At 37.3% G+C, this 25091-nt stretch overlaps 1 protein-coding gene and 1 long non-coding RNA gene across 2 annotated transcripts; one reads left to right on the top strand and one right to left on the bottom strand.

Moving 5' to 3' along the window:
* The first annotated feature begins 12412 nt into the window (after positions 1-12412).
* On the top strand, positions 12413-15097 carry LOC110709152. Its single transcript, XR_002508857.1, has 2 exons — positions 12413-13012; positions 13166-15097. It is a non-coding gene; the product is annotated as an uncharacterized LOC110709152 (long non-coding RNA).
* A 4744-nt stretch (positions 15098-19841) lies between these two features.
* LOC110709207 lies at positions 19842-20601 on the bottom strand. The gene is made up of 2 exons (XM_021887418.1): positions 19978-20601; positions 19842-19862 (listed from the first exon to the last, which is right to left on the bottom strand). Exons 1-2 carry the CDS (start codon positions 20599-20601, stop codon positions 19842-19844), a joined length of 645 nt encoding a protein of 214 aa, XP_021743110.1.
* Positions 20602-25091: the final 4490 nt, after the last annotated feature.

Here is a 25091-nt window from a genome sequence, read left to right on the forward strand (position 1 = left end):
TGATGATCTCAAAGGTATAAGCCCCTCCCTATGCATGCATAAGATCGATTTAGAGGAGGGTGCTAAGCCGTGTAGGCAACGGCAAAGGAAACTTAATCCTTCCATGCAAGAGGTTGTGAGAAAGGAAGTTTCCAAGCTACTTGAAGCAGGGATCATCTATCCAATCGCTCATAGTGATTGGGTATCCCCGGTTCAAGTAGTGCCGAAAAAGGGAGGTATGACGGTAATGATCAATGATAAGCAACAATTGGTCCCAACTCGGCTTGTTACGGGTTGGCGCATGTGTATTGATTACCGCCAATTAAATGCCAACACTTCCAAAGACCATTTTCCATTACCGTTCATCGATCAAATGCTTGAGAGGCTTACAAAGCATGTTTTTTATTGCTTTCTTGATGGTTATTCGGGATTCTTCCAAATCCCAATTGACCCAAAAGATCAAGAAAAGACCACTTTCACTTGTCCCTACGGAACTTTTGCTTACCGTAGGATGCCTTTTGGTCTTTGTAATGCCCCGGCCACCTTCCAAAGATGCATGATGTCAATTTTTAGTGAAATGATCGAGGAAGAAATGGAAGTTTTTATGGATGATTTTTCCGTTGGTGGAGGCACGTATGAGCAGTGCCTAATGAATTTATCTCGTTGTTTAGAAAGGTGTGAGAGTGCCAACTTGGTGCTCAATTGGGAGAAATGCCACTTCATGGTGGAAAACGGCATTGTTCTTGGCCATAAAATCTCCCAAGCGGGCATCGAAGTCGATGGTGCGAAGGTTGATGTGATCGAGAAGCTTCTTCCTCCCACAAATGTGAGAGAAGTGAGGTCCTTCCTTGGTCATGCCGGCTTTTACCGCCGCTTCATCAAAGATTTCTCTTTGATTGCTAAGCCTCTCACATCTCTCTTGCAACAGGATAAAGAATTTGTATTTGATGAAGCTTGTCATGAGTCATTTTGCAGGTTGAAAAAGGCCCTTTGCACGGCTTCCATTATTGTTATATTACCTTATTGAGTCTAGGTCTTTGCGAATATTTTCTTTTCTTTTTGTTTATTTTTTGTTTAAAAAAAAAAGAAAAAAAAGGGGAAATTCCAAAAATATTTGAGCTTTCTTATTTGGTTGCTATTTGTTTAGCCTTATTCCTTCTTTTCCCATCTCACTACCATATTTTCTCAAAAATAAACCAATTGAGGAGCCCCTTGCCTCTCTATACCACCATGGCCTTACTTTTGATTTCAATGATGAGCTTTCACCTTCCAAAATGCAACTAAATGAGTTTGTTCCCTCTTTTTCTTTTTCTTATTTTAATTTTTCTTTTGATTTTTCTTTTAATTCTTTTTATTTTTCTTTTCCCCCTCCCCTCAAGCATAGAGTTTCTTTCAACTTTGTGCTTGCTTGTCATATGAGCATCACTTATGCTCTTTTTCATGAAATATTTTCCGATGCATATGACAAGCTTTTGCGTTCTTTGTCCGGTTATTTACTAATAAGGTCAATCTTGGACCTTAAACAAGACTTTCTCGGGAAGTAACCCATGTTTATATTGCTTTTAATTTTCTTTTATATCTTTTAATTTTGTTTTCCTCTTGTTTATCTTTGTATACAGGTACTTGATGTCTATACTTTTGCGCATGACCTTTGACCGAGAACCATAAGAAGTAGAAAACCAAGGAATATTTGTAAATGGAAGTTGAAGCATCAAAGAAGAGCAATTTAATGGAAATGAGGAAAATGACTTAATTTGCGGGTTTCTACACCCACCTAACATTTTGGTTCACTCTTTCCATCTCCTCTCTTTTGTTGCTTTACCCTTTTATTTTCATATGGTTTGAAAGATAAATGTTTGTGGTTTTGTTGTTTCCTTCTTCCCTTTCTTGGTCTCTTGATTGCTTGATTTACCCCCCATACATACCAAGGTTTATTTTTGACTTTGGTTATTCTATATTTGGATGGCCATGAGTGCCTTATTGACTTGACTTTTGGTATGCATGGCTTTGTCGTTGATCATGCTCTCTTCTAGCGCAATTTGTATATACATTCTCAAGTTGTTCTCGTTTTGTGAATATTTGTTTGTATAGCGTCTTTTCCTTTGAAAACAAGGCAAGTTTGCATATGTGTTTTGATCCGTTCTTGTTTTGGTCTTACTACTTTGAACTTGTGTCCTTGAATGTTTTCCTTCCTAATTGGTAATGGTATGCACGGTTTGAGAGTGTTTTGGGTTGAGTTAAACATATTTTAATGCTAAGGTAGCGGTTTTAAGAACTTTGGGATACTTGTAGCCTTAATCCATGGTTGTGGTAAGACGGTGTCGCTCTCCATGGTGGATATGAACCCCTTAGGTCGGTAATTGCTATACAAATCCCGTGTGAGGTTTATTTGTTCTAGCCTTCATCAACTTTGTTGAGTGGCATATTTGGATCCTTGGTTATGCATTTTCAAATCCAGAGTTTGACTTCTATCTACCCGAGATCGTGACCGAACCCTTTAAGGGAGGACATAGGCATTTTTCATTTTCTTATCCTTCTTTTTGTTTTGTTACAAAATTGGTTTTCTTTTAAATTTGCCCCTCTTGCTAACCCTTTGAGCCTATTTCCCTTTCTTGATTTTGAGCCACATTACAAACCGAATGACCTTTTGTTCCCCTAAACCTTTTGTTTATGTGAAGCATGTTGGTTTGAGAATTGTTTTGTGTTGATTTTGAACGCAAATGAGAAAGTTGTAGTTCTTTGGTCAAGCAAGTGAGTAAACTGTGATTCTATTCAGTGAAATAAGAGCAAATGCTTATGAAAAGCCGTCCTTACTCAAATAAGGTAAGGACCAAAAAAAAAAAAAAAAAAAAAAAAAAAAAAAAAAAAAAACCTTCATATCCCTCGTGTTTGAGCATTGAGGACAATGCTCCGTTCAAGTGTGGGGGAGTCCTGTTTCTTAGTCTTGTAAGTGTGTGTTTATTGAATAAGTGTGGGGGAATACCACCAATTTTTTTAAAATTTTCAAAATTTTTCCCACCTTACACCCCAAGCATACCCTTACAACCAATAAAAGACCTTTAGATCCTATATAGTTTAGTCTTTATCGATGGAGGAAGATAGTTGTCAAGCTTATAGAGAGACAGAGCATAGCCAAGACGTAGGGATAACCTTCTCATCGTTTTCATTTCTTTATCTTTTTCCGGTTCCTTCGAGGAACCATGAGAAGCCCACCTAATGGTTGACTTGAAGCTAGTGGAGAGAACGCGGCTAGCTAGTTTGGGATGAAAGGTGAATTATACGGCTCTTAGTTCTCTATGCTTAGCTTAGTCTGTGTTTCTTTCAACCCTAAACATCTTGGAACGTGCATACCCTTATTTGTTTAGAAAGTTGTGCATTCATTGGTGCTTGTTTCGTTCCAAAAAGTCCACCAAGAACGTCTTGTTTTTGTGTTTATTTTATTTGTCTATGCATTGCCTTGTTTGTGTTGCTTTATGTGTAGAGTTATGGGTTAAACTCTTTGGAAACCCTTACGAGAGCACACTCGTCCTCAAAGGCGACTTTGAGGTTTAAATGGCTTGTTGTTTACGCTAAAAACAACCGTGATTCCTACGAAAGTGAGTTAGTGTATATTCTTTTTCACCCCTCTCCTTTTAGTGTTATTAGATCCTTTTTCTTTCTTTTTGTTTCTGCTTTTGTTCTTGCTTGAGGACAAGCAAGAGGCAAGTAAGGGGGAATTTGATAAGTGGCATTTATGCCACTATTTAGATCCTCTAATTGCGGTATTTTTCTACGTTTGTCCCTTGTTTGTACCCCTTTTGCTCCGTTTCTCCCTTTATTATGTTTTTGTGCTTTTCCTCGTGTTTTGTAGGCTTTTGGAGTTGATTTTAATAGAATGAAGAGCTTGGAGAATTGGAGTTCATTTGAAGAGCTACAAAGGAAGTTAAGGAGCAAGCAAGCAAGGCCATACAGACAGCGCGGGTCGTGCTTTCAGAATGGCGCGGGCGCGCCAAACCAAGCGCGGGCGTGCCTAACATTGGGGTTGAAAATATTGAAGGAGGCAGAATGTAGGCGCGATTTGGGCGCGGCTTAGGCGCGGGCGCGCCTAAGATAGGCGCGGGCGCTCCTAAGATAGGCGCGGGCGCTCAAGGGCCTGAACTCCGAAACTAACCTTTGTTCACTCTTTTAGCCATAACTTTTGATCTACAAATTGGATTGAGGTGATTCAAGTTGCATTGGAAACTAGACTTAAAGAGCTTTCCAACGGTAGGTTGCACGCCCATAGAAGACTCCTAGAACAGAAGTTATGGCCGTTTTAAAATGAATGTCGCTGTCAGGCCAATCCCAGTGCGCGGGCGCGCAGGCAAATATCGCGGGCGCGCACGAGCAGCTACGGGTCTTTTAAACGCTTCTTCCTCTCCTCTTTTTATAAGTTTGGATGGTGGGTTTCTTTGGGGTTTTCTCTCTCCTCTTTGAGGGGTTAAACCCTAACATCTCTCCATCAATCTTCACATAAATTAGGCTTAGATTTAGTTTTAATTTTTGTTTTTATACTTTGCAATGTAGATTAAGAGTAATTTAGGGTATTTTAGAGAGAGAAAGTGAAGAGCTTCAATGGTGGATTGAAGAAGATGAAGATGCAAAGTGACATTGTTTTGGATTCCTTTTCAATACTTCAATGAGCATTCTAAACTCTATCTCATTTATTGTTCTTTCTTAATTTCTTGCTTGATTAGAGTAGTTGTTTAGATTAATTGCTTCTCTTTGTTCTTCTTGTTGGGTTTTGTGTTAGTTGTTCATGATTAGTGAGTAATTCCCTTTACTAAGGGATTGGTGATAGCATGTGGTGAATCTTGAATGTATTAGGCTAGACAAATGTTGGTTATATGTGATTAAATATACCTTGTAACCATGTTTTACTAATTACTCCATGTGAATGGCCAATCATGTGTTGTAATTGGGTGGATTGAACTAAGTTATGACGATAGTGTAACTTAGGGATATCCATTAGGTGATCGATTCTATGCAAAAAACCTTAACTTTCATAGCTTATGACGATAGTATGAGCATGTGTTAAGTTGGGAAAGCCTTTGACCCCGATAGGTGGTTAGATGGTATTGTTGGTATTGCCTTATATGAGATATTTGGTTTGCATGTAAACTCATTTCCATTGCCTAACTTTATTGAAGATCATTGTCATGTTTGACCCTCTCCCTTGGTGTTAGTTTAACTTAATATTAATCTCATTTTGTTTATTGTTCTATCCATCCTATCTCTTTGACCTAGCTTAATTGGTGGTGGTGTTGATAGTGTTTATGTCGTCTCCGTGGTTCGACCCTCTACTTACCACTAAACTTGTTTAGTGTAGGTGTAGGTTTATAAATATTGTTTGGTTGAGGGTAGTTAGTCCAACGACCTAATTATCCTTCACCAATAATGTGCGGAAATTTAAGGTAAATTTCCATAATCACAAGTGATTAGGGCCTCCCAAATCTTTATGAATCGTTCGGAATAAAATCTGAGCAAAGCAACATCAGAATAATTTCTGAAATATACGTTGAGAATATTGTTGCCTGGAAGGCTATAATGAGAAAGTGTTCAATGGAAAGTTCGTTGTCGAACGTTGATTGTAGGTTGTCAAGTTGAAAGATCTCAAGTCATGAAAATGAGTGGGAGCCATCACTTGGACAATAAACCCTAAATCACATATGATCCATAACACTCTCAAAATCTTATTGTCTTATTATTCGATAATGAAGATGCTAAGATTTGCAAAGTAATAGTGGCTAAACCTGTGAAATAAGTGAACAACAACATTCGCAATTGCATGAAAGAAATCAAGCATATTAGATATGGGTGTGATTTCTATAAATGTTTAATGAAGAGTATTACTCTTGAAACATTTGAAGAAAGCCGTTTGTCATAAGATGAAACGTTTGGAAGTTTCATAGTGGAATAAAATTTTACTAATAAAATTCCACGAACTATTTAATTGTGGTTTAGAATTAAAAAATGAGTCCATTCGATTTGTGAAAATATTCAAAACAGGTTATCAAGACCATGTCTTGGATAAAGAAACACCTGTTAAGTGAACATTGAATATTTAAATCGAAAATTGTCCCTAATCGAGGTCATTTAAATAGATGGACGATTAATGACCACCAGAGATTAGTGTGTAGTATGGTTTACAGCACCGTTTCTTGTGCTGCAAGGACATAGTAGTCATGAATCATTTGCACGGGTGCTAGTTTGGAACTACACCGGATCGACCTATGAGAGTACTTTAAGAGATTCAAAATTGTCAAAAGTACATATCTCATTATAACTATCAGAACCTATTTCCTCGACCATGAGTATTTTTGAAGTTCTCTTGTTTGAGTACTAGTCGTTTTGATGTTGTCAAACGTCTGCCGTAACTGGGGATTATAACGGCAACACTCAGGCAGCTAGGTCCTCTTAGTAAGGGAAGCTTACAGTACAAGACTGGGAATGTCCCCCTACTAACAATAGGGAATATGTCTTTGTTGTTTACAAAGCCGCTCGAAGAGCGAGACTGTGAAAATGCATGGCCGTGCTCAGATATATTTTAGAAATCATCTGCTTATTGATAGTCAAACTCGGAGATTGAGAAACACTTCTGAACGTAATAAGTATGACAATGAATCTTACCTTATAGTTCACGAAGAGACATTAAGCGACATAGGAAATGAGCTATACACTATATACATACTTGTCTGGAAGGACAAGTGGGAGATTGAAAGGAATGGTATCCTTCCAACAAGTGTATTATTCCGATAGAGGGTTCAAAGTTATCGGAAAGCTAATTCTTCAGTAAGGTCAAGTGATTGGAATGTCTAGGTGGAGGCCGCTTCCGATCAGTAATATTAATGTACAATTAATATTACAACTTAATCTTGACTGAACCCTTCGGCTCGAACCCAATCAAACAACCGATCCGAGATGACGAATCAATCCGAAGGATTTTGATGAGTCGTCGGAGTTTTACGAACAAAGACGTCGGATATCGAGCTTAGAGCGTCGAGATCGAGCTTCGCAAGTCGAGTCGAATTTAGAATTCGACGAGACGCAAAATCAATTGAGTTACAAGTACGTGCCTAGCCAAAGCCTCGCATTGGCCTAGCCATGTGAGTGCTAGGCTAGGCAAGCCCCATCGCAAGCCTAGTATGCTAGGCATGCTAGGCTCATGATGCTAGCTGGCCATGGCAGCCCCACACCATCACATAGCAGCATGCTATGCTATGCATGGTGCTGGGCGCTAGCAGCCTAGCTAGCATGCTGGGCGCTGGTAGCCTAGCTAGCACGCTGGGCGCTAGCAGCCTTGCTAGCATGCTAGGCGCTGGTAGCCTAGCTAGCACGCTGGGCTGCTAGCGCCTCTTGCTAGCATGCTAGATGCTGGCAGCAGCAACACGACCATGGCAGCCTAGTGCTTCGCAGTATCGCAAGCAACACACGCACCAGCTAGCAGTGTGCTAGGCATGCTGGGCTGTGCGTGTGTGTGCGTGTGCCTCGCATAGCAGCATGATAGGCTCATGCGTGCAAGGCTGCGCATGGTGCTAGGCAATGGCGCGCCCCAGCAGCCAGCCTCTCGCAAGCACGCATCATCGCAGGGCTGGGCCTTGCTAGCAATGCGGGCTGTGCGTGAGAGAGTTGGGCTTGGCGTATTGCAGGGTTAGTAGTAGCATGGGCGAGCATCCTTGCCAGACATCGCCCAGTACACGCCATGCCACAGCAGCAGTTCGCATGCTGTGCGTAGCTCGCTGGGTGTGTGCATGTTTGTGCTGGCTGGCTTGCTAGCACAGCCTAGGCGCCAGCAAGGCTGCCTTGGCAGCCAGCTGTCCCAGCCACATGGTGGATACGGTTTGGGTGAGGGGACCAAGGCTTGTGGGCATTGCCTTGGGCATCAAGGCAATGGTCCCCCGCTTCTTGGAATGGTCCTCACCTAACCATTCTTCGTCCATTTGACACTTGTAACTCATTGATTGCATTGTTCATTAATTTATTTTTGATTAAAATATATTAGTAAGGAAAATGCTATTCTCCCACATGGATGGGAGAAGGGAGATTCAAGTCTCCTTTCCCTATAAATACCTAAGTTTGGGTTTTGGGAAAAACCACTTGTGTAGAACTCAATGAGGCATCTCCCATTAGGTAAGAAAACCTCTAAGTTCGTAAAACTCCAAGTTTTTATTGGTTGGGTTCGTGGGTACGAGCCGTTGAAGGCGTTCACACTAGTGACGCTCGAGCTTTCGAAGTAAGAGCTCGATTTGCGAGCAAAGCACGCATCGAGGGTATAACGTCTTTCACTCTTCTTTTAATTATTACTTAATTATGTTTATGCTTGTCTTAATTGCTTTAGTTATCGGGGCGGGTCTTGGGGGGTTTCCTTTCCGCGTAGTGAGGGTCACTACGAAACCCAACATCCATACCTAGGCATTCCAATGCACAGGCTCCATAGGACCTTGAATCCACCTGTACACCACAGACAATTGATACTTACTATCAGTCCAGCTGTTACTCAGGAAGCCTTCCTTCAGATCATCTTTCACAGCACAAACTTTCTTCCATGCCCAGCCATCACTCCTCTTAGGTTTATAAGTCCACCAAATAGCTTGTTTAATATATACAAAGTGAACCCATTTCACCCATAAGGAGTCTTTCTTCATAGCAATCTTCCAAACATATTTTCCTAGAGCAGCCTTGTTCCAACTCCCATAATCCCTCACTCCTAAACCACCATATCCTTTAGGTTTACAGATCCAATCCCAGGAAACAAGAGGAACCTTAGACAAAACAGCATTCCCACACCACAGAAAATCCCTACATAATTCAGTGATTTTGTGCATGACAGTCTTTGGAAGGAGAACCACTTGAGCCCAATAAGAATGTAAGCTCATTAACAATGCATTCACAAGCACAACTCTGGCTGCATAAGACAAATTTCTACTTGACCAGCATGTAATCTTCTTCAACATTTTATCAATGAGGCTGTCAAAATCATCAGTTCTCAGGTACTTAGCGGTAAGAGGAATGCCAAGGTACCTAAAAGGAGTCTGCCCTCTAGTAAACCCAGAATCATTCATAATAGCTTGCTGTAAATCAGGATCCATACTACCAAAGTAAATTGCAGTCTTATCAACATTAGCACTAAGACCAGAACACTGCTCAAACACTCTTAGAGCCTTAGCCAATAACAAGACAGAACCTCTATCACCATGGTAAAATAGCATTAAATCATCGACAAAGATTAAATGATTAAGATTCAATCACTTACATCTCTGGTGGAACTTAAACTGCCTCAAATTCCCAACTTTGATAAGAAGCCTAGACAGGTACTCCATTACCAAAACAAATAACAAAGGAGAAAGGGGATCCCCCTGCCTGACACCCTGTTTCCCTTTAAAGAAACCAAACATTACCCCATTGAGCATAATAGAGAAAGAAGGAGAAGAAATACAAAGCATGATCCAGTTGATAAAAATAGGAGGAAAATTCAAAGTAGGCAACATATCTTCAATGAAACTCCAGTGCATAGAATCATAGGCTTTCCTTAAGTAAACCTTAATAGTACACCTAGGTATCCTGACAAATCAGAATGTCATCAAGAATTGACCTCCCCTTTACAAAAGCACCTTGCATCTCACAAACAAGGAAAGGCAAAACCTCCTTTAATCTGTCAGAGAGAATCTTGGAGATGACCTTGTACACAACATTACAATAGGCAATAGGTCTAAACTGACTAATCTCTTCAGCACAGTCAACTGTAGGAACCATAGTGAGAATAGTGTTTTTAATCTGCTTAAGCATCTTACTAGAAGAGAAAAAGTCAAGCACACCTTTTGTTATGTCCTCTCCCACAATCGCCCATGAAGCCTTGAAAAATTTGCTAGAAAACCCGTCAGGACCAGGCGCCTTGTCATCATCTATATTCCAGAGAGCCTCCTTCACATCCCTAGAAGTGAAAGGCCTACAGAGAGCATCTTGCATTTCAGAACTCAAAATAGAGCCTTCACTAATGACACTAGGATGGATAAATTTCCTAGGTTGAGAGCTAGACCCCAGTAGCCTCTTATAATACTCTATAAAAGCAATAGCAACCTGATCAGGATCCCCTAACCAGACCCCATTTGAATCCTTGATATAATGAATAATGTTTTGAATCCTTCTTTTCCTAATGCATGCATGGAAGAACTCAGAATTAATATCCCCCTCTTTCAGCCAATGCAACTTAGCTTTCTGTTTATAAATTTTCATTTTCAAAGCATGAGCTTCAGCATACAACCTCCAAGCCTTAATTTCCTTCTCTATCAACACAGAATTCTCAGGATCAGAAGCAAGCTCCAACTGACTTTTGTACAAAACAGAAGCAGAATGAGTATCCCTACTCAAAATGTCAGATAAATTAAGCAAGTTTAATTCCTTTAAAGCCTGCTTAACAGCATAAAGATTTTTAGTCACAGTATACATAGCAGTGCCCTGGTCAGGCATATTCCAGGCATCTTTAACAGCATCCAAAAAACCCGGGCAATCTGTCCAGACATTAAAGAACTTAAAAGGTTTCCTACCACTGTCCTTATACTGAAATAAAGAAATGATACAAGTGGTCCATAAGCCCTTCAGCCATAAAGGTAGCCCTAGCCTCATTACACTTATCCAACCAAACAGAATTCACAAGTACCCTATCAATCCTTGTATAGACCCTACTGCCAGCATCTTGCTTGTTATTCCAAGTGTAAAAGGGACCTCCTGTCTTAAATTCCATCAACATACTATCTCTAATGCAATCCCTAAATTGCTCCACTTCTTTCAGATCAACATTAGAACCCACCATATCTTCAAGATTTAGCACATTATTAAAGTCCCCACAAACAAACCAAGGATCCTGGGTATTCTTACTAATATCCACAATACCCTTCCAAAGCTCTACTCTCCTTTCACTCAAATTCTCACCATACACAAAAGTACAACTACATATCAATCCAGTACCTCTATGCACTATTTTATCATGGATAAACTGAGTAGAGATCCTCAGAATATCCACCTGAAAAACTGAAGGGATCTAAATAACCCAAATCCTACCTTTCTTACTATAAGATAATTGGCAACAGCAGATCAATCATCACCCAATCTCCCAAACACCTCACTAACTTTATTATTCTTTACTTTTGTTTCTAGAAGACCAAACAAGCCAATTTTGTGTTATCTTAGGAACCAGAGCACATCACTGGTTTTATTAGGCATGTTAAGCCCTCTAACATTCCAGAATCCACACTTATCTATTAATATTATAAGTGCAAACACCCTCTTGTCCTGTGTTGTACAAGATAGTCTCTTGAACCATAAATGGCCCCATACTGTTCCTTTCATTCTGAGTCCTTTCTTGGTCATCATTCCTTCCTAACTCATTAGGATTGAAAGTTGAAAGACCTTGATGCATGACATTTTGGGAATTTTTAGTTCTCCTGACAGGCCTCCACTCTCTTAACAACACGTCTAGCAGGAGCATTAGGTCTGTTATTCTGATGCCTTTGTCTATGGTTTGGACAACGAGTTCCTTCATGCCCCACACCTTTGCATACTGAGCAACTAACATGTCTCCATTCATAAAAGACTTCCTGTTTCACCAACTCACCATGCTCATCCAAAAATTCAATAAAATCAGGATAGTCCCTATTAAAATGCACTTCAATCATGACTCTAGCATATTCAATCAATTCTGTTGTTAAAGTAGCTCTGTTCAATTTCACTAGCTTGACTAAAAGGCTACTTATCTTCATCTAGGCTGATTGACCCCAAAATCTCAAGTCATGGCCTGGAAACCTGACCCAAATCAGAACAGCAGTAATCTGCTCCTTTTTTAAGTCAATCCCAGGGACCCATCTCTTCATGATCATTGCTTTTCTATCAAATAGGACTGGACTAGTATCAATTTCTTTCTCCCTACCTTCCTTCTCAGAAAATCGTACCAAAAATACACCATTTGCCATAGAAGACACCTTGTCAACACCATACTTCCCCCGCACACGTTTTCAAATCCTGTAAATGTCTGAAGGGGAGGCTTGGAGCATAACACATAGCACACAATTGCTGAATCCCAAAAATCTATCTCAGGTTGCATATCATCCATACTCAACTGCATTCTACCCCCTCCACCATTACCACCTGCATTCGCATCCAGATTTCCACGACGATTCTATTATCCAGAGTCTCAAGCGCGTTAGGGTGAAAAAGATCACTCCATTTCTCACGATTTCCACTCCCTGTTCTCGGAGGACCAAAAACAGGGTAATTTATCTCAAGGCTATCAAATCCATAAATACCACCATCACCTCTCTTAATTAAAAATGGAGTAGGATTTAACACTAGTAGAAAAAACGAAAGGCACCCCCCTTTAGCACCGGTTCTTGAAAACCGGTGCCAAAAGAAATGGGCGGGATTAAAAAATTCAGTGTTGGCACCGGTTCCAACCAAAACCGGTGCCAATCATTTAATTAGCACCGGTTCAAACCGGTGCCAACTTATAAAAAAAATAAAATAAATAAATAAATATGGCATAGAGGTGGCACCGGTTCGCCTTAAACCAGTGCCAACTATGTTATTATTGAAAAAAAAACCGGGTCTTAGCTTCTTCGTTTTCATTACATTTCCTCGATCTTTCCTCTTCTCATCTGATCTGCCTCTCTCTCTCCTCCATTGAAGCGTAGTCGAATTTCTCCATTTAAGGGGCTTCTGAGCTTTCCTAACACTCCTTCTCTCTCCTTCTCTCTCCTTCTATAACCACCACTTTCCCTTTCCTTTCTTCTCTCTTTCGATCTCCTTCTCCTTCTCCTTCTCTCTTTCTATAATATTGGAGGTTAGGGTTTCTGGGTGCGTCTATTTTGAATCAATTCGATGTGCGTGCGTCTTTAGCAACAACAAATTCGAATCAATTTCAAACCAAAAATCAGAAATTCGAGGTTAGGGTTTCTGGGTTATTTAGCTTTGCGTTATATTGTAGCAGTTCTGAGCATTCTCCTTCATTGAAACAACTTCTGAGGTAATATTTTTTTTTTTTAATCAATGAATATCAATTCCGCTAATTATTTGTGTTAGTTTTAATTTCCTTAATTTCTGTTGAGAAAATGCTGAAAAGGTTGTAATAACTTAATTGGGTCTTTTTTGTTTTTGTTTTGTGGGTTGTTTATGGTAGGCAAAAAGAGCTGGATATGTTGATGAAGGTTAAGGAAGTAAAAGGGTGTGTGGGGAAGGGGAGTGATAATGATGATGATGGTGTTGAAAGCAAGTTTTGGAAAAACTCGACAATGAATTAGCCAAAGTCGATGAAAGAGCCGCCCTTTTCTTGGTATTTGAAGGAGGAGTCTCTGCTTTGTACTTCTTAGCAATTGTTTCAGTCTGGTTTTCATATCTAGCTGTTGATTTTATGATAAGACGGGTTCCAATGACTTTCTTGGCTTTATAACATTTATTTCCATTGTTTAATGGTCTGGTTTCCATTTCTACGGTCTTCTTGATCATATGATATAGCTGATGTTGGGAGTATTATGGTGATAATGACTTTAAGTTATTGCTGTGTCCTCTTATGTCTCTGCTCTCCTCAACTGTTGTTCTTCATAGTTGTCGTATTCACGTTGATTGGTTTTTCCCTAGGTTTTTTTTTTTCTAAATGGAATCATCTAGACTGGGTCTGTGTTCCACACCACATAGTTTCAGATTCAATTTTCTATTGCTCGTTCCGATGGAAGTTATTGATGAGACATTTTATTAATGGCATGATGGTGAAATATGAGAGCTCTACTCCATATAGGGTGTCATTTATTCAAATTGCACTTTATTTGATTGTTTTTTTATTTGAACTTTCATTACCATTTAGTTTGCTGGGGTGGTCAATTAACACCACCTTGATTGTGTGATAGGAAGATGCTTTGCTTATAGGATTTACTGATTTTTCCTGAACTTTTGTGGCTGAATTTTCACATCAGGGTTTTGTCTTACTGTGTTGTTTATTGGGTAATTATTTGCTGACAATTTGTTCCCACTCTAGGAGTTGGGCTGCTCTTCTCTTTATCTATCACGGTCTATGTTTCTATCTTCTTTTTTAATCTATATTGCATCTGCTTCAAGGAAAGTTCAGGTCCTCGTCAATTTTTAACAGGACTCTTCAGCCTTAAGAATTTGTGGTCTGGTAATGTTAGTGAGATTTAGGGGTGCCTTCATCATGGATATTGCTTATTGTATTTTGAGCTCTAATTTGCGAATTTGTCCTTGATTATACTATCAATATGTTATTTGTGATTATGGGGTGGCAAGTTGTGCTAAGTTCATCTCTATCCTGTCTTTTGAAATTTTACCTTTTCTTGTTTCTGCTGCCCAAGCATCTTTTGGTGCAACTACATAGTGCACTATACTTTATTAAGCATGCATTTTGCTTCAGCCTTCAGGTTCATGCTTCATCTTATGATTTTATAGAATCAGGTTTTTTTTTTTTTTTTTTTTTTTTTTTTTTTTTTTTTTGGGTGGTACTTGGCTTAATGCTTGTAGCTGTGATGATCTGTGGTACTGACATTGCTTTGGCATCGCATTGGGATTTCATGAAATTGAAGGTTGGAGTTCTTCTGAGCTCTATCGTGAATGTATCCTGACAGTGTCAACTAGCTTGCGGCGCGACATTACGTGTAACATAGCCCCTTTCTTGTCATTTAAAAAACCTAGGGAGTTTCTAATCCTTTACTTGGATTTGTTTCTCGCCAGCTTCTTTTAGTGTTACAGTGGCTGGAGTTCTCAATGGCAAGCATCATTCTTTTGGTGCTGCTTGTAAATTATGGTTTCTTGAACTCGGGTTAATAGGTTTTGCCTATCATTGTGCTGATTTTGCTTGGATTTGCTCTTCTAAGGAGCTTGCACATATCGGGTTTATGTTGCTCTAGATTTTGATTATTTGGTGTAACGCTGTGACTACTGGAAATTCACATTCGATGATGATATTTTTATATTCCATTAATCTTACGACCTTGGTGTTATCAGGGTCATGTTCTGTTAGATTGGGTTTAAATTTGTTAGGAAGTATTAGGTGAAGGTGGATCCTTAGATTGTTGCAATCATGCATTTGGGGAAGATGTGATGGATACATATTAAGAATGCTTAAACAGAGCAAAAACACAGCCATAGAAGCAAAACAACCACAACCATCAGAGCAGAAACACAGCCACAACCACCAGGGCAGAAACACAGCCACAGCCACAGCCAGCAGAGCAGCCACCAGCACAAGACCAGGACAGCTAGTTAAATGAAATGCAAGAAAGGTCGATAAGAGATAAGTCTGGATTATTTAAATTTTTTTGGACGAAAATTGTAAAATTACAGTCTTTTTTAATGAAAAATATGTAACTTTATATATATGTTAATGTTTCTATATCAATTTAAGTGAACAAAATGCAAAAAAAATAAAAGTTTTTATTTTTTTGGGTTATTTTTGGCACCAGAACCGGTGCCAAAAGTTTTTTTTAAATTTTTTTTTAACTTTTGCACCGGTTCTTGCTTTGAACCGGTGCCAATAGTAATAAAAAAAAAAAGCGCGCCATGATAGTTGGCACTGGTTAACCGGTGCCAAAGCATGTAGTTGGCACCGGTTAACCAGTGCTAAATGCTTTAGTTGGCACCGGTTCAAAACCCAACGGTTCACAACCGTTGCCAAAGGGGGGTTTGAACCGGTACCTTTTTATTTTTTTCGTCTAGTGTAAGATCTTATCATTAATGAAACTACCCCCCGATTGATCAGTAGCACACCCAACATTCACACTACCAATAATGGGAGTTACTGTTACATTGGATATAATGGGAGAGTTCCGGTGAATTACCTCCAACCATTGATTAAACTGAGTAGCATGCTGTCTCTTTTCTTCCTTATCCACCAGCTTAGAAGGCTGATCCTCCATTGATGCAGTCTCTTACTAGCTCACATTCGAACCACCCTTAGTAACATCATCCTGATTTTTCTTCGGAACAATAGATGATTTCTCTTTAGATTTTTCTTTAGATTTCTACTTCTTCATCTTCTTAGAGGATGAATTCTTCTTCCCTTTACCTTTCTTGCCCATAGCCATAGCTCAATCAACAGATTTCAAGGCAAAAATGGCGAAAAGATGACTTTCTCTCTCTAGGGTTTTTCACTTTCTCTAGGGTTTTTCACTTTCACTTTCATTTGATTCAAAGAGCTTTGTTGAATGCATTTGACTTCTATTTGATTCAAATAGCTTTATTTGAATGTGTTTGACTTTCATTTGATTCTATTATCATTGTTAAATGCATTTGACATTCATTTGATTCTAAAAATCTTTTTTTGAGTGAGTTTGACTTTCATTTGATACAATTACTTTGTTTGAATGTGTTTGACTTTCATTTGATCAATTAGGTTTGTTGAATGCATTTGACTTTCATTTGACTCAAAAAGCGTTGTTTGAATCTGTTTGACTTTCATTTGATTCAATTAGATTTGTTTGAATGTGTTTGACTTCATCTGATTCAATTAGCTTTGTTGAATACATTTAACTTTCAATGGATTAAAAAAGCTTTGTTTAAATGTGTTTGACTTTCATTTGATTTAATTAGCTTTGTTTGAATGTGTTTGACTTTCTTTTGATTCAATTAGCTTTGTTGAATACATTTGATTTTCATTTGATTAAAAAAGCTTTATTTGAATGTGTTTGACTTTCATTTGATTCTGTTAGCATTGTTGAATGAATTTAACTTTCATTTGATTTAAATAGCTTTGTTTGAATATGTTTGACTTTCATATGATTCAATTAGGTTTGTAGAATGCATTTTACTTTCATTTGATTAAAATGGTTTTAGTTGAATGCTTTTTACATTCATTTGATTATATTATCATTGTTGAATGCATTTGATTTTCATTTGATTCAAAAAATCTTTGTTTAAATGTGTTTGACATTCATTTGATTCAATTAGCTTCGTTTTAATAAGTTTGACTTTCATTTGATTCAATTAGCTTTATTGAATGCATTCGACTTTCATTTGATTTATAAAGCTTTGTTTGAATGTGTTTGACTTTCATTTGATTCAATTAACATTGTTTGAATGTGTTATACTTTCACTCTATTTAATAAGTTTTGTTGAATGCATTTGACTTTCACTTGATTCAATTAGTTTTGTTTGAATGTAACTGACTTTCATTGATTCAATTAGATTGAAGAATGCATTTGATTTCCTTTGATTCAAATAGCTGTGTTAGAATATGTTTTACTTTCATTGGATTCAATTAGCTTTGTAAAATGCATTTAAATTTAATATGATTCAAAAACTTTGTTTAAATACCTTTAACTTTCATTTGGTTCAATTAGCTTTATTTGAATTTGTTTGACTTTCATTTTTTTTAATTAGCAATGTTGAAATGTGTTTAACTTTCTTTTGTTTCAATTAGCTTTTTTTGAATGTGTTTGACTTTCATTTGATTCAATTACCTTTGTTGAATGCATTTGACTATCATTTGATTCAATTAGCCTTGTTGAATGGATTTGAGTTTCATTTGATTCAAATAGCTTTGTTTGAATGTAATTAACTTTCATTTGATTTATTTAGCTTTGTTTGAATGTGTTTGACTTTTATTTGATTCAATTAGCTTTGTAGAATGCATTTGACTTTCATTTGATTTCAATAGCTTTGTTAGAATGTGTTTAACTTTCATTTGATTTAATTGGATTTGTAGAATGCATGACTTTCATTTGATTCAAATAGCTTTATTTGAATCTGTTTGACTGTCATTTGATTTTATCAGCATTGTATAATGCATTTGACTTTTATTTGATAGAAAAACGCTTTGTTTGAATGTGTTTGACTTTTATTTGATTCAATTAGCTTTGTTCGAATGAAATTGACTTTAATTTTATTCGAATAGCTTTGTTTGAATGTGTTTGACTTTCATTTGATTTAATTAGGTTTGTTTGAATGTGTTTCAATTAGTTTTGTAGAATGCATTTAACTTTCATTTGATTCAAATAGCTTTGTTTGAATGTGTTTGACTTTTATTTGATTCAATTAGCTTTGATTGAATGTGGTTTACTTTCATTTGATTTAATAAGCTTTGTAAAATGCATTTCATTATCATTTGATTCAAATAGCTTTGTTAGAATGTGTTTGACTATCATTTGATTCTTTTAGCATTGTTGAATGCATTTGACTCTCATTTCATTCAAAATAGCTTTGTTTGTATGTGTATGACTTTCATTCGATTCAATTAGCTTTGTTTGATTGTGTTTGGCTTTCATTTGATTTATATAGCTTTGTTGAATGCATTAGACTTTTATTTGATTCAAATAGCTTTGTTTGAATGTGCTTGATTTTCATTTGATTCTATTATCATTGTTGAATGCATTTCATTTTCATTTGATCCAAAAAATCTTTGTTTAAATGTGTTTGACTTTCATTTGATTCAATTAGCTTTGTTTTAATTAGTTTGAGTTTTGTTTTATTCAATTAGCTTTATTGAATGCATTTGACTTTCATTTGATTCAAATAACTTTGTTTGAATGTGTTGGACTTTCATTTGATTCAAATAGCTTTGTTTGAATGTGTTTGACTTTCACTTGATTCAATTAGGTTTGTAGTAGAATACATTTGACTTTCATTTGATTTAAATAGCTTTAATTGAATGTTTTTTACTTTCATTTGATTATATTATCATTGTTGAATGCATTTGACTTTCAGTTGATTTAAAAAATCTTTGTTTGAATGTGTTTGACTTTCTTTTGATTCATTTAGCTTTGTTTTAATTAGTTTGACTTTCATTTGATTCAATTAGCATTATTGAATGCATTTGACTTTCATTTGATTCATAAAGCTTTGTTTGAATGTGTTTGAGTTTCATTTGATTTAATTAGCATTGTTTGAATGTGTTTGACTTTCACTCTATTCAATAAGTTTTGTTGAATGCATTTGACCTTTATTTGGTTCCTAAAGCTTTGTTTGAATGTGTTTGACTTTCATTTGATTCAATTATCTTTGTTTGAATGTGTTTGACTTTCATTTGATTCAATTAGTTTTGTTTGAATGTAACTGACTTTCATTTGATTCAATTAGCTTGTAGAATGCATTTGACTTTCATTTTATTCAAATAGCTTTGTTAGAATATGTTTCACTTTTATTGGATTCAATTAGCTTTGTAAAATGCATTTGAATTTAGTTTGATTTAAAAAGCTTTGTTTGCATACCTTTAACTTTCATTTGGTTCAATTAGCTTTACTTGAATGTGTTTGACATTCATTTTTTTTAATTAGAAATGTTTGAATGTGTTTGACTTTCATTTGATTCAATTAGTTTTGTACAATGCATTTGACTTTCATTTAATTCAATTAGCTTTGTTGAATGGATTTGACTTTCATTTGATTCAAATAGTTTTGTTTGAATGTATTTGACTTTCATTTGATTTATATAGTTTTGTTTGAATGTGTTTGACTTTTATTTGATTCAATTAGCTTTTTAGAATGCATTAGACTTTCATTTGATTCCAATAGCTTTGTTTGAATGTGTTTGACTTTCATTTGACTCAATTAGATTGGTAGAATTCATTTGACTTTCATTTGATTCAAATATGTGTTTGACTGTCATTTGATTCTTTTTTTTTTTTTGGTAAGTAAGAAAGTTTATTAATACCAAAATAAGAGGGCAAGCCCTCCAAGTACAAGCCCTTAACCAAAGAAAAAAACAACCTCCTAGGGAGGGTGTCTCAAACAAAGGAAAGGGGGAAACCTAGTCTCAAATGAATGGGGGACATTACACTAGGATTAGCACAAGAAAACAGGAGGGAAAAACCCTCAGCACCTAACTTCAACACCCCTTAAGTGTAAACAAACAAACTAAGATACACTCAGTAAGGCCTGCAACCAAAAACAAAAAACAAAACAACTACACAGACTGTTTAAGTCGAAATAGCCATCTGACTTGAGCTCTAGACCAGGAACTGTTTATCATTTGGTGGCTTCTATCAATCACCTCTAGTCTAATCACCTTATAGAGCTTACCAGGGTGAATCACAGCCTTCTGCCAGTATGAGTAGTTTCTAATAAGCCAGATATGATATAGCAATGCAGTGAGGGCAGCAAGTACAAAATTCCTCTTTACCTGGTCTTTTATACCCCTGGTCCAGTCTTTCCAAGCACTTTCAATATCACACACTCTGACATTTAAACCAATCCAGTTGCAAATATTAGTCATACATGTTTTACTATATCTGCAACTAAAGAATAGGTGCTGCAATGTCTCGGGTTCAGATCCACATAACAAACAGGTCTCTTCAGTACAAATTCCTAGCCTACATAACCTTTTTCTCAATCTCAGTATGTCATGAATAGCAAGCCAAGCTATGAATGAGTGCTTAGGAACATTAAATTTATTCCAGATCCAATGAGTCCATCTGACAGCAGGTTGATCCCCTTGTAACCAACCATACCCATCTCTGATTGAATAACCAGTCTCAGCCCAATGTTTAAGCTCAAAACCTTCCTTCATCTCATCCTTTACCTTACAAATACTTTTCGATGCCCATCCTGAACCTTTACTAGGAACACAATCCCACCAGTTTCTGTCTTTAATATAATATAAACAGAATGAACCCATTTAACCCACAAGGACTCTTTCTTAGTTGCAATTTTCCAGATCTATTTTCCCAGAGCTGCTTTGTTCCACATAGAACAATTCCTGATACCAAGACCACCTATTTTCTTGGATTTACAAACCCAATCCCAGGAAATTGGAGGACTTTTGGATAAAGACGCACTTCCATCCCAAAGAAAAGCCCTACAAATCCTGTTGATTCTGTCAATTACACACTCAGGAAGAAGAACACATTGAGCCCAGAAAGAGTAGAAGCTGATCAAAACTGAATTCAAGAGGACCACTTTGCCAGCATAGGATATGTTCCTACTAGACCAGCAATGAACCTTAGCCAACATTTTGTCAATGAGGACATCAAAATCACTCACCCTAAGATATTTGGAATTAAGGGGAATTCCTAAATATCTAAAAGGAAACAGACCTTCAATAAACCTAGATCTGTGCAGGATCAACCCTTTAACAACATCTGGAATATTCCCAAACAGAATAGCTGTTTTATCCTCATTTGCTTGAAGACCCGAAACCAGATGAAAAGTCTTAAGAGCTCTATTAAGAAGGGATATAGACCTTACATCACCATGAGCAAATAGCATCAAATCATCAGCAAACACCAAGTGATTTAGCTTCATTCTTCTGCATCTGTGATGAAATTTAAACCTTGATTTCTGACCAAGTTTCCTTAAAAGCCTAGTAAGATATTCCATGCATATCACAAACAAAAGGGGGGATAGAGGATCCCCCTGTCTGATGCCTCTATCTCCTTTAAAAAATCCATGACTTCCCCTATTAATCATGATTGAATAAGTAGGAGAAGTGACACAAGCCATGATCCATTTAGTAAACATAGCTGGGAACCCAAGAGCAATCAGCATACTCTCAATAAAATACCATTGAACTGTGTCATAAGCTTTCCTTATATCTACCTTAATTGTGCATCTAGGAGGCTTCCTCTTGTTATTATAATCCTTAACAAGATCTTGACAAAGTATGATATTATCAAGCATAATTCTGCCAGAAACAAAAGCTCCCTGCTCATTACCAATAATAGAAGGTAAAACCTCCTTTAGCCTAGTACAAATCATCTTAGAAAGGATTTTAAACAACACATTACAACATGCTATAGGTCTAAACTGAGACACATCAGTAGCTTGAGGAATTTTTGGAATCAAAGTTAAGGAGGTGGTATTAACCTGCTTCAGGAGTTTACCATGATAAAAAAAATGAAAGCAAAGCCAGACACACATCCTCTTTCACAATCCCCCAAGTGACCTTAAAGAACTTACTGGTGAACCCATCGGGACCAGGAGATTTATTCTCATCAATGCTCCAAACAGCTTTCCTTACATCTTCCTCATTAAAAGCCCTACACAGATTCCTCTTCTATAAATCAGTTAAGACAGTCCCCCCATTGATGACAGACTGATGGATCTGTCAAGTATCTCCCATATTAGACCCTAACATGCCCTTATAGTAAGAGAAAAAAGCTTCACCAATCAAATCAGGGTCACTAACCATAGCACCAAACTGATCTTTAATACTGTAAACCCTGTTCTCCATTCTTCTTTTCCTGATAATAGCATGAAAATAACTAGAATTTGCATCTCCCTCCTTCATCCAGGGAGCTTTAGCTTTCTGTTTCAAAAACTGAAATTTAGCTGTATGAGCCTTGTTGTAATTCAATCTTGCTTCATGCTCATGATTCTTCAAGTTTGCATTAGTAGGATAAGCATTCAACTTCTTCTGAATATCAGCCAAGTGATTCCCTGCAATAAAATCTGCATTCTCAATAGAAAAAAAATGAGTAAAGTTCAAAACCTTTAACTCTTGCTTGATTGCTTTCAGCTTCTTAACAACTCTGAACATGGCAGAACCTTGAACTGGTCTATCCCAGACATTTTTCACAATGTCTAGCAAATTCGAAGCCTCAGTCCACATATTAAAGAACCTAAAAGGCTTCCTAACATTCCCAACAGCACTGTCTAGAGTCATAAAACATGGAGTGTGGTCCATAAGGCCCTCAGGAAGAAATTCAGCAGAAAAGTTAGGGAACTCAGTCAACCAGCCATTGTTCACAACCACTCTATCTATTTTAGTGTAAACTCTATCTTCCCCTTCTTGTTTATTAGTCCAGGTATAGAACATACCTCCTACTTTGAAATCAGAAAGTCTGTTATCCCTTAAACAATTTCTAAACTGCTCAACCTCAGCTAGAGAACATTAAGATCCAATTCTATCTTCAAGATTGAGGATATTATTGAAGTCTCCACATAAAATCCAAGGATAAACAGCAGGAGGAGAAATCTAAGCAATCTGATCCCATAGGCTCTCTCTTTCTACTACAGTATTAAGCCCATACACCATAGTCAGCCAAAATTTCTTTCTCAAAGCTATATGAGTAACACAAACATGGATAAACTGTACATCAATTTTACAACTATCTACAGAGAAAATACTAGGCAACCAAGCAACCCAAATACTACCTGACTTAGTTACAGAATGATTGGTAACAACAGACCAATCCCTCCCTAAATTATCAAACACTTTACCCAAATTATTCACTTTAATTTTTGTTTCCAGCAAACCAAACAGACCCATACTATGATGCCTTAGGAACCATATAACATCACAAATCTACCCTGGTCTGTTCATGCCTCTAAAATTTCAAAAACCAAACTTATCCATATAAAGAGTATGAGCACTGCTCTTCTTCCATCCTACCATACACAACCTGCCCACTAGAAATTGGAATCCTACCACTCTCATTAGTGCACAAATCCTTCTCATCACTAGTCTTGCCAACATTTGTCTCCTTTTCATCTTCTTGATCAAGGCTGCTAAATCTATTCCTTGTAGTAACAGTAGGAATCATCCTACTATTATCCAACATATTATAACTCCTATCTTCAACAGAATTCTTCTGTGCCTCCCTGACAACAGGCTCCTTCTGAACAGGCCTCCAAACCTTCTCCATTTTCTGAACTGGAACCTCCTTTCTTCCCCTCCTTCTATTAGCCTGAACTCTATGATTTGGGCATTGATCCTTTGAATGTCCTATACCAGTGCACATGGAACACTTAGTCAAATTCCATTCATAGATGACCTTCTGAGTAATTTCTACACCATTTTCATCCAAGAATTTAATTTCCTCTAGCTGCTTTTCATTCATATTCACCTCCACCATGATACGAGCATAACTAATTAATTCTTTTGAAGCAGTTGCCCTATCTGTTTTGATCGGATTACCCAGGATTCCAGCAATTTTCATCAGAGATAATTTCCCCCAAAATTTCAAATCCAGACCCGGTAATCTTACCCACACAGGAGCTTCATGGATATCTTCCTTATTAAGATTCATTCCTTGTTCCCATTATTTTACAATTAATGGCTTCCTATCAAAGAAAATAGGTCCCGCCATTAACGCCTTATCCCTTCCTTGAACAGTCCTGAATCGGACCAAGAAAACCCCATTCTCCATTGCTGAAACCTTATCAATCCCAAATTTACCCCAAGACCTTCTCACAAACCCATTTAAGATTCTGAGAGGAAGGTTTAATCCCAAGACATAGAAAACAACTGCTGATTGCCAAAAATTAATTTCCGGTTCAACATCCTCCATTGTTATCCTAACTCTATTATCACCATAACCATGTACATTCTTAGGGACAAAACTCCTCTCATCCTGATTTGAAAGAGCAAATCCCTCATCTCTAGTACCCTTAAACATATCGCTCCATTTCCTTCCATCATTACCCTTTTCAATCACAGAAATAGGGGAAGTAAAAATAGGGTGTTCTTGAACAGGGCTCAGAACATCATGAAATCTCAAATTTCAATCAAGATTAACCTCATCAATCATCCTATTTGGATTTTCAATCATCAAGAGAGGGGTAGGATTATCGTAATTTGAATCAATAGCTGACAACTCACCTTCCTCCAGTTCTTCACAACCACCCAACAATGGCGTCCCTCGAACCATTACATTTAACCATTGATCAAATTGCCTTTTATGAAGTTGTTTCTCCTCCTCAGAAACTTGATTAATCACCCTCTCATCCATGATTTCTTCTGCAAGCCAGCTCTCCTCCGAACTAGCACCCAATTCTAATTCTTGGTTTTGCAAATTTGCATTCAACCGGGTATTTGGTTTCACCCTACACTGCTTCTTGGATTTGGAATTAGAAGGTTTCTGTAATTTGGAATCAGCAGATTTCATCCCCTTATTGTTTTTCCCCTTCGCCATTGATGATCAAGCTTGATACAAAAAAGGGCAGGAAAATAGGTTTCTCTCTCAGTCATTTGATTCCATTAGCATTGTTGAATGCATTTGACTTTTATTTGATAGAAAAATGCTTTGTTTGAATGTGTTTGAATTTAATTTGATTCAATTAGCTTTGTTCGAATGCAGTTGACTTTAATTTCATTCGAATAGCTTTGTTTGAATGTGTTTGACTTTCTTTTGATTTAATTAGCAATGTTTGAATGTGTTTGACTTT

The sequence above is a fragment of the Chenopodium quinoa genome, unplaced genomic scaffold (assembly GCF_001683475.1).
Source record: "Chenopodium quinoa cultivar QQ74 unplaced genomic scaffold, ASM168347v1, whole genome shotgun sequence".
NCBI classification, from domain to species: domain Eukaryota; kingdom Viridiplantae; phylum Streptophyta; class Magnoliopsida; order Caryophyllales; family Amaranthaceae; genus Chenopodium; species Chenopodium quinoa.

What these genes read in the sequence shown, in the direction of transcription:
- LOC110709207 (XM_021887418.1), bottom strand. Translation starts at nt 20,601, where the DNA reads ATGGGTTCATTCTGTTTATATTATATTAAAGACAGAAACTGGTGGGAT. An exon ending in ATAAGGTGATTAGACTAGAG is followed by an intron (nt 19,863 to 19,977) that starts GTGATTGATAGA and finishes TTTTGGTTGCAG; the next exon opens with GCCTTACTGAGTGTATCTTA.